Source organism: Hemicordylus capensis, chromosome 9 (genome assembly GCF_027244095.1).
Source record: "Hemicordylus capensis ecotype Gifberg chromosome 9, rHemCap1.1.pri, whole genome shotgun sequence".
Taxonomy (NCBI): domain Eukaryota; kingdom Metazoa; phylum Chordata; class Lepidosauria; order Squamata; family Cordylidae; genus Hemicordylus; species Hemicordylus capensis.
In genome coordinates, this window is record NC_069665.1 from 16,897,232 (window position 1) to 16,910,715 (window position 13,484).

The 13,484-nt window shown below is 48.0% G+C and overlaps 1 protein-coding gene across 1 annotated transcript in view; it reads right to left on the reverse strand.

Moving 5' to 3' along the window:
• Positions 1-322: 322 nt before the first annotated feature.
• Positions 323-13,484, reverse strand: part of PSKH1 (protein serine kinase H1) — a 42,371-nt gene continuing 29,209 nt past the window's right edge. The window contains exon 3 of the mRNA XM_053271489.1: positions 323-8,602. Coding sequence (XP_053127464.1) covers positions 8,285-8,602 — 318 coding nt within the window. The 3' untranslated portion in view covers positions 323-8,284. The remainder of the gene's footprint in view (positions 8,603-13,484) is intronic.

Here is a 13,484-nt window from a genome sequence, read left to right on the forward strand (position 1 = left end):
TTGAAAGGATGGGAAATGCGAGTGAAGGATTCATGCAGGGCTGCTCAACTTCTGCCCTCCGGCTGTTTTTGGACTACAGCTCCCACAATCCCTAGGGCCAGTAGTCAAGTTGTAGGCCCACATCTGCAGGAGGGCCCAGGTTGAGCAGCCTTGGGTTAGTGGCTTTTAATCTACTCCTGAGAACTCCATGAAACATGGCTAGAAGTCTTCGAAACACACAGGAGCTACTAACACCTCCCACAGCACCACACATCCATGGAACTGGCCACTGCAAGCCTGCCCGCACAGCCAGCCAGCCAAAAAGAATTCACCAGTCATCAAGTGAGAACCAACATTTTACTGAATAGACAAGATACACTTACAAATTTAAACAGACTGAATACACAAAATAAATAATTCTATACACTAATTTCAACATTACAGGTTAATTGCCAGGTATCAAATCACACCCTAAAAAAGTAGATTCCATTGTGTGTGTGTGGGGGGGGGGGGACCAAAGACAAAGATCACAGACATGAATACTTGAGACAAACCACAGCCCACCCGGCCCACCAAGAAGAGGGAAGGGGGCTTGGAAAAATCCTTTGGGCAACAGAGATGCCATGAGGGCAGAAAGGATCTGTGAAGACCAAACAAGTTACTCAAAACCTGCAGAGTGGAGGATTTCCAAGAAGCACCGTTGTGTTAAGAGAAGGGAAAAAACCTCATGGGACAGAGAGAAGGCAAGGACCGGAGGACACCAAGAGAGCACTTTCAATAGGCCACCAGAGTACAGAAAGCTACTTCTGGTCTCCGAGAATAATGCACGTATTATTTAAACCAGTGGCTTTGCAACTGTGCTCAGAGAACTCTGGGAGTCCAAAAAGCCCTTGGTTCAGGGCTTGCTCTACAAGAGGCCCCAAGAGATCCTCTGCAACACGCTTGGACTCCTCAGTGGTGGACACAGAAAGGCTCCTGTGCAGACGAGTTGCTTTGGAAAGGGTCTTGAATGGCAGAAAGTTTGAAAGATGCCAATTTAAGACATTGGCACCAAATCTTTTGCTGTATGGCCTCAAGATGACTGAACACCGATAAAGAAAAAGAAAGAGAGATGTTCAAGTGGAGATCAGGGCAGCTACGCCCCGAATATTTTATGCATGCCCCATAGAATGCGCTCCACACTCTCGGCAACGTCTCTGCTCATCATGAGCAATGGCCAGTTTAGGGTTGGGACCCAAAGGGCACCTTCAGGAACGTCCAAGGGCTCAAATGTGCCCAGTGAGCTTTTCCACTATTTTTTCTGTGCACTCTGAGGAGTAGGCCCTTGAGCTACAGCCTGCTTTTGATGCCCTCTGCCTGAGTTTCAAAAGCAGTCTGTAGTGCCACCTGGGGGATAAGCACAGCTATGTGAGAAACACAGAAGCAAAGCCCCAAGTCAGGCATACATCACTAGTTGTGTGGGTCTTTTGGTTTTGACCTGGAATTGCAACTTAGCCCTGGATTTCTGAGGGAAGAGACTGACTGGTTCTAGATAAGGCACTGGTTGGCAGACACAGAGACAGGTCTGGCAGAAACCATGTGGCCCAGGAAACCTTTCAAAAGGCATGTCTGAACTGCATAAGCAGAATTATGCAAATGAATGCACTAACTCCCCCCTCTGCCACCCCCAGGGTGCCCCCCCTTACAAACACTTGCTTGCTGGTCTTCTCCTGTTGGCAATATTCTAATTACAAATCCCCAGAGGCCCATCTCAGTTGTTTCATCAATACAACATCAAACAAGACAGCGGGCATTTTATTCAACTGATGAATACGTTCTCAGCCTTTGACCAGGCAGGTGTCACAGAGAGGAGGCTGCAGCCTCAGCCAGTAGATCCCCCATATGCCGTTGTACGACTTTTGCTCAGGCACCAAACCACAGGGAACATCCACAGACTTGTCCAACTCAGGGTCGAGCTATACGTTACAGCAGATACAAAAGCCCTGTCCACACATTATGTTCAACACTCATATAATCATGTACAGTGTAGAAAGGGCCAGTGATTCACATGTCAAGCAGTTCACTTCCTATCTGCATCCTGCATTTCAGGGGGCCTGTACCTTGTCCACGTCTCTTTTAAGACGTGTACAGACATCAGAACACAGCTACCTAATGTCTGACTAGGGTGAGGGTGTCCCCTGAAGACAGCTTTCCTGCACTACAGGCTCCCTCTGCTCCCTGGACCATGATGTCACGTTGGCTGCCACAGGCAGGAAAATGCACAATACGATACGCCCTCACATCGTGGGCGAGGGAGGGGGAGAGCACCACACGGGTGGATGTTGTGCTGAATTGTGCAACTCGGCTCTCAGTAAGAAGGGATGGAAGAGGCTTCTCCTTCTAAGGCAGAATCTGGACAAGAAGCAGCACAAGGAAGAGCTCAGACAGAAGCCATATATTTTCATCAGCAACGCCATCTGCATTCCAGGAAAGAGGCGACAACTAATATTCTCGCCCGTTTCAATTGCATAATGAAGTCCCCGACAGACTGGAAGTGGTGACTAGTGCTGTTTCTGAACAGGAACTCTTGGCTCCATACCATTAAGGGCAGCACAAAACTGCACCTTTTGAGGTTTGGGGAAATGTTCCTTTGCATAGATTTGTCCAAGTTCATACCACCCCAGGGATCTCCACATTTTATATTAGGCTTCCGGCACCCTCAATGGCTAGGCCCTCAAAGGGCCATGCTGGAACTTCTGTGCACAAACGTTTGGGGACTCCTGACTTCAACCCCATCCGGTGCTGCTCAACAAGCCGCTCCCCAGAACTCCAGGGAGTCTTCTGATCAGCCATCAATGCAGCCCAAGGTCAAAAGAGGAAAGCTCTGCAGTATGTACCAGCTGAAGGAACTCTTGGATCCCAGCCCACAAGTACACCTGAAACCAGAAACAATACCAGCATGGCCCATAAAAGAGCACCTTCTCTGGAAAGGACAAACAAGGCAAAACTGGCCTTCAAACTTTGCTCAGCAGGGATGGGAAGGCAAGAAAACCTCCACCCATCTTCGGAAGCGGATTTAGTTCTGTGCACAAGGCTTCAGAGGACAAGGGTCATCTGCTTCGCATGCAGAAGGTCCCAGGTTCAATTGCTGACAGCATCTCCAGGTAGGGCTGGGAACCACTCCTGCCTAAAACCCAAGAAAGTCATGGCCAATCAGTGTAGCACAATACTGAGCTAGATAGGAACACAGAAACATAGGAAGCTGCCATACACTGAGTCTCACTCAGTATTGTCTACACAGGCTGGCAGCGGCTTCTCCAAGGTTGCAGGCAGGAATCTCTCTCAGCCCTATCTTGGAGAACCCGCCAGGGAGGGAACTTGAAACCTTGTTGCTCTTCCCAGAGCAGCCCCATCACCTGAGGGGAAGCTCTTCCAGTGCTCACACTTCTAGTCTCCCATTCATATGCAACCAGGGTGGACTCTGTTTAGCAGAGAGAACAAGTCATGCTTGCTACCACAAGATCAGCTCTCTTCTTGGTCTTACCAATGGTCTTGATAAGGCAGCTTCCTATTACGGGAAAACCACAGAAACTCATTTCCCCAACATTACTGGATAGGATACAGAAACACAAGAAAACAAAACCCTGTTTGGATTCATCAATATATCCGAACATCAAAAGAGAAACCAAATATTATATAAGAAAGTATTTTAATATAGTAGTCATAAAACTGTATGGTTTGAAAAACTGTCCAAATATGCAAAATATAATAAATCTGAATCACTAAAAATATGTCTCAATAAAACTAACACTAAATGATCATTGAGATACTCTCTGTGTCCAACTGGAAAGCCCAATACTTCATTTCAAAATTGCTGATGAAATGGAAGAAGTATGGATGAATGTTCCCAGTGTCATATTTTAATTCCATTGGCAATTTTCAAATGAAATGAATATTCATTCATATTCAGATTTATTATATTTTGCATATCTGAAGTTTTTTTCAAACCATACAGTTTTATGACTACTATATTAAAATCTGCATATATATACTATCTGGATTCTTTTTTGGTGTTAGGCATGTTTAGAAACATGCCAGGATCCCGGCTGCCCTCTCTCTTGTTGATAGTATGAACTCTCCCAGCTCCTTGTCTCTGCCCACCAAGAGACTTTCCCATCTTGATGTCTGGCAGGAAGACACCATGACACTTCAAGGCACTATGGGAGGAAGTGGCCCCCTTTTGTTCAGCGAGCACTTTAGGGAGCAGCAGGGGGAGGTCAGCACAAAGAATCTGTTGCTGCCCGGTTGTATCCCACGCAGCACAACATGGCCAGCCGCTGCCTCCTGTCCACACTCCACATCCCCAGTCCTATCTCTGGAATCGCTGCTCGTCAGCAAAGTATGACAGAACCCAAAGCCAGCAATCTTTGCAGTGGCCATCTCTGCTGACATCTGACCCCAAACCCACCAGATACAAGAAGAGAGTTTTACACAGTATTGCTAAGTTCCAATATATTTACACTATCTTGTCTCCCAGCAGAGGGAGGAGAGGGGTGGAAGGCAGAGGCCGGGCTCAAAATGCAGAGAGAGAGAAAGTCAGCACCCAAGTGCCGCTTGTTGAAAGCACCAGCTCAGCAGCTCTACAGGGGCATGAACCAGGATCAGGGCAGAAGAGACAGCTATGCTTAACGCTGACACAGGGGGAACGCTGAGAGGTCGTGTCCTTTCCCAGGAAACTTGGTTTAAAATAGGAAGAAGGTGGGGGGAGAGTTCAACCCGTCAGCACTAGGGAAGTCTGTCGCCACAGCTGACTGACATGCGGAAGAAAAGCACTTCACTAGAGCAAGCCTCACACCCTCTATGCTTGTAAAATGACCCCTGCAGGTAACAGTGTGAGTTACTACAAATGTGTGTCTGACTCAAAACAGGCAGAAGGAAACAGAAGAGACACAAAGGACTTCTCCCCTACACCTGGTGTCCTTCTGAAGCAGCCATTTGCATGTCATGAAGACCAGCTGCCCCTTCTCACAGGCAGGATGGATCACCATTTCACAGTGAACAGGACAAGGTGGCACAGCTTCTGCCCTCCTGCAGAGGTTGGACTACAACTCCCATAATCCCCGAGTACTGGCCACTGTGACTGGAGACGATGGGAGTTGTAGTACAAGAACAACTGGAGGGCTGGAAAAACAGGCTTGGAATAGGCCATGCCTGCCATGCCTGCTCAACTTAGGCTCCTCCCCAGCTGTTTTTGGACTACAACTCCCATCATCCCCAGCCACAGTGGCCAAGAGCCAGGGATTATGGGAGTTGTAGGCCAACCTCTGCAGGAGGGCCAAAACTGAGCAGCACAGGAATGCACCTCTCACTGCAAACTAACTACAGTGAAGTAATTGCACAGCATGAAGCTAAGCATCAGTAAGAGCCAGCTAATCGACAAGAGAGCTCCTGAACCACTAGATGTCACCCTGGCCTGAGAACTAAGCTCTGCACTTGCAGGCATGCTGAGATGAATCGATCCCACTGTAGCAGAATGAGACTAAATCTTCTTGAGTGTGGCTCTGGGTTGCATCACTCTGGGTTGCATCCACATCCCCCAGGTAAGAGGACGGCAGAGTTACACCCGTTAACCAGCTGCCCAGAGCCACAGCAACAGCTCCACATGGGGTGGGGGGGGGGGAGATCCATATTCAGGAGAATGGAAGAGATGCAAGAGCCACGTTCTCAGCTGCCCGCTCCCAGTCCCTGGGCTGAGTCGCTCTTCAACGTAACAGGAAGAGCTTTTGTCAGTGCAAATAAAACTTCACAGGAACTGACTGCCCAAAATTGTCACCTGCCTGCCATAGCCGACATGATGTCCTTAAGCCCATTTCTGATGATATTTCACGACACCGTGCAGACAGCGCTGATCTCTGAAAACAGGCCATGCCTGAAGGCAAAGGAGGTGGCTCGTGTCTGCATAATAGAGCTGTTGCCACGGAAGGAAGTCCGTGCCAATCAGGGATGCGACAGAGAGAGATGGAAAGGCACCAGTTGCTGACCTTTTCTTCCCTCAGAGGAACCAACAGGCGTTAATGCAGAGCCAGAGCATCAGGACTTGTTACTTAAACAGGAATCCATGTCTCATGGAGCCTTGGGGAGGCCTTCTGGGTGGTTTTGCTTTAACACCGCGGGACAGAAAGGAACTTCCTCCATCCCCACATCAGCTTGGCTAGTAACTCTGAAGATTTGCTGCAGTATGCAGTATGCAGCAAGCTCCCTATGCAGACCTGTTGGGATCGTTTCAGGAATCTCTGGCACGAGCTGCCTCGTTTGCTCTCTGCTTGAGATACACTAAATCCAGGAGAAAGTGGGTTAATCCATGGGTGGAAGGGCAGCGTGTAGTGTAGATTATCTTTGGGCCCCCTTAAGCTGTGCGATTTTATGTCTCTAAACCATTTTGTCTGCACCCCAGCATGCCGCCAGCAACAGGAGTTGTTTGAACCCACTCAAGCTTTCAACCCACGCCTTTAATCAGAGAAATATACCTTTGATGCCATCACTGTGATGGAAGACCCTCTAGTGTGTGCACAGGATGTCAGAAGGTGGGGCGGGGTAACCACCTGATGTTTCATTTGCAATGCTGCAGGACTGAGTCACAGACAGAACTTTGAGTCAGACCCAGAATGATGACTTGATTTGCCACCATTCATGGCATCATTAGATGGAAGATATAACAGAGACCAAGATAAAGCTCCAAAGTACTTGGGAACAGAAAGAGAGCGACAAAGTCTGACCCAAGTCCCTTGCAGCCCGGCTAGTGGGGTTAAGGCACATCCAGTTCTCTGGCCTCCGATGCGCAAGAGAGTGAGTGGAACAGCACCATTACCTGTCACAGATTTCCCCAACTAATCTTAAATAGAGAAATTGGTCCAGTGTTCCCTCTAACGAGGATTCCCAGGTGTTGTTGACTACAACTCCCAGAATCCTCAGCTGCAATGGCTTTTGCTTGGGGATTATGGGAGTTGTCGTTCACAATAGCTGGGAATCCCTGTTAGAGAGAACACGGAATGGGTCCCCGTTCCGCAGCTATATGAACAGGAGGCATTTTACTGGGAGACATAAGCCCTGATTCAAGAACATGTGAAGGGGGAGCAGGGTCACACTCACTTGCTGTGCCCCCAACGCCAACACTTCTGCTAACGCAGGAGTTCTCAAACGTCCAGACGTTGGACTTCAGCTTCCACAATCCCTTTGGCCATTGGGGCTCCAGGATTATTGAAGTTGGAGGTCAACCATATTTGGGGACCCTGCCTGGTTTGAGAACCCCTGTGCTAGCCACAACCCCGGGCAGCCTCATGTTTGCCATTTGCATGAAAGTGACCTAGGGGTAGCCATGGAGGGCTTACGCCTACAAGTGGAGCTCCACCTGATCTAGGGCTCCAGACCATCTGGATACGTCCTCCACAGTCCAAGCCTGGCCCTTTCCATACTAATGGCAAACATAAGGCTGTTTGGAGGTGTGCCCCTGGACTGGACCAGCAAGGCAGGCCGAGCAGGCCTGATCCTGCCCTCCCTTACATGTTCACTGAAGAGGGATGGATGGGATGTTTTTTTGAAGTGGGCTTCACTAACAACAAACTGTAACTCTTAGGAACATGGGCCAGGATCCAAAGGGCTGTGCATGGAATTCTGCACGTGCATTGGGGCTTGAGGGGCCCCCAGGCCCAGCCATTCAGCTCCCCCAAGACGCTTCTGATGCTACTGAAACCTCTGGAACAGAATCGGAAGCAGTGCAAGGTGCTGCAGCTGCAAGGGCGGCGGGAGGGGAAGCTGGTCCTTGTTGTTGTGATACACACAGGAAGCACCTTAGGTGCACGCACAGAGTTCTCTGGATCCTGACCTTCGTCAAGAGCCTAAATTGCCTGCTCCTCCAGCCCTCGTCGCAACGAGGACTAGCTTTCAGCAACCAGGAGTCAATAAATAGGCAGGAGAAGCAAGACGGGGAAAGGCTCTGTTCTCCACATGTGGCTCCAGTGCTTCAGGCAATGAACTCTGACTTCTTTCTTCAAGACCTGGCTGAGGAGCCGACTCATCGGCTTCCTCCATCTTGGTGTAGACTCTGCAGCCAACCCTGACCAGGCAAGGTGTGCTCTCGGGGGAGAGCAGTGAGGTGACAGCAGTTTTCCAGGGAGCTCCAAGGCCAAAACAGGAAGGCGGGCCTAGAGGTGGCTCTTCAAGGGGAGGCAGGCTGCTGGGACGTAAGCACCCCTTGCTTAGTGGGTCCAGTGCAGAGCCTGCCCCCGTGGCAAAGGAAGGAGGCACTCGGGAGCCTGCTGCGGAGTGGTCAGCCGTTGTACTGCTGCTGGTAGCGCAAGTTCAGCTCCCGCAGCTCCCGCTCCCGCACACGCCGGGACTTATTGGATTTGGTGGAGCGGCTGGAGCGAGTGGACTGGGCCGACTTGGTGCTCTGGCAGCGCGACGATGCCCTCTTGAGAAGGTTCTGAGAGATGGAGCGGTGCAGGTTCTTCATGGAAGAAGAGGCGGCCATGCTGACCACCCATGGGTGCTTTAAGGCTTGAAGGGCAGTCAGTCGGTTGCTGGGATCCACTGTCAGCAGGCGGTCAATGAAGTCCTTGGCGAGGTTGGACACGCTGGGCCAGGGCTGAAAATTAAAGGGAGACCGGAGTTAATGATTGCTTTGAGAGGCAACAACGTACTAGAGTGGCAATGAGGAGAGCTGGTCTTGTGGTAACAAGCATGACTTGTCCCCTTAGCTAAGCAGGGTCTGCCCTGGTTGCATATGAATGGGAGACCTGATGTGTGAGCACTGCAAGATATTCCCCTTAGGGTAACAAATTGCTCTGGGAAGAGCAGAAGGTTCCAGGTTCTAAGTTCCCTCCTTGGCTTTTCCAAGACAGGGCTGAGAGAGATCCCTGCCTGCAACCCTGGAGAAGCCACTGCCAGTCTGGGTAGACAATACTGAGCTAGATGGACTCAGTGTATGGCAGCTTCCTATGTTCCTAATGAGTGAACTCAAGTGCTTGTTTTAAATATGCAACAACTGCCATGGCATTTCCTTAGAAACACATGAAGGATTCACATTGTTTCCCCTGCACACATATTATCCTTCCATCCACATATTTCCAGAGCAGCATGGGAAAGAGACACAGGGAAACGGCTCAACTTTTCTTGTCCTGTGGCTGGAGAATACCAGTTTATCTGCTCAGACTCTTCCCAGGCAAGGCGGCAGCTGCTGCTGCTGAAAAGACAGCAAGAGAGTCTTTGGCTCCTCAAACACAAAATTCACCAGCCAGCAGCTACACTTCATCTATATGCCTAATGCCCATTTCACACTTGCCTGGGAGTGGAGCTTCTCAGGATGGCATTTCCTTCCATTGCTCAAGCACCACATGGGTAAGATGAATGTAGTTCCTTCCAAACATTATCCTTTCTCCAATGTTCACCACAACAGGGATTCCCAGAGGTTGCCGACCACAACTCCCATATTCCCCAACCAAAAGCCACTGTAGCTGGGAATGCTGGGAGTTGTAGTCAACAACAATTGGGAATCCTTCCTACAGGGAACACTGCCCAGCAAGGCAATAATTGGGTGGGAAGGAATTGTGTAAAACAGTCCCAGAAAAAGAGATACAGGGAAGCCAATGTCATGCTCCAGCCAAGGAAATGAATTTGGCACAAGTTACTTGCAGTGTATGCCAGGATTCCTTCTGAACTATGTTTCAGAAATAACAAAGGCAGCAAACACATAATAAGCAAGCAACCTTAAAAGGTAAAGTGTGCTGTCGAGTCGGTTTTGACTCCTGGCGCCCACAGAGCCCTGTGGTTGTCTTTGGTAGAATACAGGAGGGGTTGACCATTGCTTCCTCCCACGCAGTATAAGATGATGCCTTTCAGCATCTTCCTATATTGCTGCTGCCCGATATAGGTGTACCAGCGGGGATTCGAACTGGCAACCTCTTGCTTGATAGTCAAGCATTTTCCCACTGAGCCATTAGGTGGCTGCAAGCAACCTTACTGCCATTAAATATATACAAAGACACTTCTCCAAGGACAAAAGCAGCCCACCCTTATTATCTATCTATCTATCTATCTAACATTTATATTCTGCTCTTCCTCCAAGGAGCCCAGAACAGTGTACTACATACATGGGTTTCTCCTCACAACAACCCTGTGGAGTAGGCTAGGCTGAGAGAGAAGTGACTGGCCCAGAGTCACCCAGCGAGTATCATGGCTGAATGGGGATCTAAACTTGGGACTCCCCGATCCTAGTCCAGCACTCTAACCACTACACCACCTCATGCCTGCCTAGAGGATGCCCAGTTTCTATAGCCCAGGAGTGGAGATACAGATGCAGGAATCCCTCCAAGGGTTCCTCCAGATCTGCGACAGTAGTACAACCAAGATTGCTTGCAAGAAGTGGGGAAAAAATGGAGGTCCTCTGTCTCCAAAGACTATGGAAACTTTGCAGTCACTTACTCCACAGGATCATATTTGGTGTCCGAATCACCCTTAAGACAGATTAGGGGATACTGCCGTGTTTGCAGTGGTTGCTGATTACACAGATCCAATTAAAACAATAGCCAGCCTTGGAGTGTGCCTTCCTCTCAGGCACTGTCTGAAGAGTCAGGAATTCTAAGGGGATCATTTCCAAGCCAAAGCATTTCAAGCTGCTTTCGCCTTCATTAAACACCAAGACAGGCTTGAATGACACTGCAAGTTTTCACACAGAGGCCCAGTTCAGACACCATCATGGAAAACCATGCGTGGCCATCAAGACTTCTGTCCTGTATACTCCCTCCTTCCTTTACTGCTCCAATTCCCTCCCTCCCTAGATCACGTTTGCTACATTTCGTCACCAAACCTAAATCAGGCAGACTACAGTTCTACAAGTCACAATCTGCCTCCAAACCAGAACTGGAAACTACAGACTGAAGGTAGCCACAGACGGCCAAATTCAGGCACAATGACAAACTATAGTTGCTATAGTGAACCAAGAAATGGAGGAGAGAACTGGAGCATGGAAGGGGAGTGGAAATGCAGTTTCATTAAAACCACCTTGGAATTGTTTTAATGAAAGGCGGTATATAAATTTAACAATAAAATAAAATAAATTAGCCAGGCTCACACAGACCAAGTTTGTAAGATTCTTGCATTAGCAAGCGTCTTTTGGCTTTGCACACAGGGCTTAATTTAGAGGTGGCGGACCAGCGGAGCCAGCAACCTTGGTCATCCAAGATAAAAAAGCAACTTGTGACCCTTCTGGGCAAAACAGAACCTTTCTGGAAACTTATTTGTGCTGGACAGAAACATGCCACAGGACAGCTATTTTTCCAGCTCCAACTATACTAAAGCAACAGGAATTGTTGCCTTTGGAACTTCCCCAGTGGCTGTAGAAATGCCTCCTCCCTGCCAAAGAGCAAGCAGCTCGGATGGAACCGTGACTCATACTGTTGAGGCTTTCTCCACAAATAGGCTGGTAGCATGTCTCCAGCCCAGCACCAGAAACAGCAGTTCACTCAACCACTGGCACAGACACCAAGTCTTCTGGACAGACTATTAATCCAGTCACCCAGGGATTTTCAAACTTGGGCCCCCAGATGTTGCTGGAATACAACCCCCACCATTCCCAACAACAATGGCCTCAAGCTAGTGTTGCTGGGGATGATGGGAGTTGTAGTCCAACCACACCTGAGGACCCAAGTCTGAGAACCCCTGTATATTTATTAACCCTTTAAGTGAGGCCTCACAGGTCCATAATTTCAAAGCAAGGTTTTACTGTTGGCTTGTTTTGTTTTCATTGATTTTCTTATACAGAGCTAAAAAGCACACACATGTATTTTCTGGGCTTGTGAGCAACTCATTAGTGAATCAGTTAGAAACAACAGAAGACAGTGGTTCAATACAGTAATCCAAAAAAGCAAATGCCAATATATAAACTATCTTTAATGAAAGAGGTAACAAGCTTATACATGCCTTCCTGACAGGTAATAATAATAAAGGATGAGAGAGAGGCAGAATGGTCTCGAGTACATCTTGATTATGAAAGAGTATCCTTCCATAAGCTTATCTAATCACTAAGAGGAAATCAATTATTACATGTCCTATTTGTGTACTGAATGGAAGACCATAAGGAGGGCTTGTTTTACCAAACCATTAACTTGAAGGTTTTTAGACAGACAATTGATGTTGTGAAGCTCTTTACCAGTTTCCATTTCTTGCCACATCTATCTTGGCAGCTGCCAAGAGAAGCAGTATATGCTCTTTGTGAAGGAGTTTTTAAAAAATCTGCTTTAAAAAATCAATAGCAACTCTAGAGCAGGGTCTAGTGCTGTAATCTGCATAACTGCATCCAAAAATACTACTAAAGTCAAGCCCCTAATAATTTCTTACTTCTGGGCACTCCAACCATAAATGGATAAGACTCCCATGGTCCTAACTCCTGATATCCCCTCCAACAATTTGGAGAGAACGTTCCATTGACATAATGAAACCAGGGATTGCCAGCTGTTTGCTAATTTGAGGGTGATCACTCATGTTCTCACTGACATTGTTTTCCCCCAAGTTCTGCTGTTTAGCCAAGGGCCAGATTATATAGTCCGATTCAGATATTATGCTGTTCAAGTGTACAGATGTCTGAACACTGTGTTCATTTCAAATGCATGGGAAAGATAGGAAGTGTTCTTCTGTACCTGCATTCAATGTAACATTGTGGCATAGTGGTTAGAGTGTTGGACTAGTACCAGAAGACCTGAGTTCAAATATAGTGACTCAGTCACGCAAGTCACTAGGTGACTCTGGGCCAGTTACGCATATCTCAGCCTAACCTACCTCACAGGGTTGTTGTGAGGATAAACATAACCATGCACACCACTCTGGGCTCCTTGGAGGAAGAGTGGGATATAAATGTAATAATAAATAAACAAACATGTCAATGACTATGCCTGTTTACATTGTACACTCATTGTACAAGTGTGGAACATAATGTGTGAATTGGGCTTTTGAGCAACAGATTCGGGTGGAAAGCTTCACCTTGACTGAACCACATCATCTGCAGGTGGGAATGGGGTGGTTGGTCTCCCACGGGGGGGGGGGATCCGATATACAGAAGCATTTCCTGGTGAGCAAAAAAATCCTGATAAGTAGTGTACCAACAGAGCTCGGCGGGCAAAGATTTTTTCTCCTGACTGGTCAACAGAGCCAACATTTCTTGACCCCTGGTTGTGACACAGGTCTACTGCTCCAGACAATAACCTTGGCTATTATAGCAATACACCCAGAGGCGTATCTAAGGAAAATAGCACCTAGGGCAAGCACTGAAATTACGCCCCCTGTCCAAACATCCGACACCCATCTTTCAGATAACTTTACCATAATATCAGCTGAAAAATACAAGTCAAGCTCGTTAATCTTTTAATTTTTCAAAAACTATTTAGCAGCGGTCGTAGCCAGACCAAAAATGCTGGAAAACTACAAATTTCAGTATGTTGGGGCTCATGAAATACCCAAATACTATGTGGAGGTGT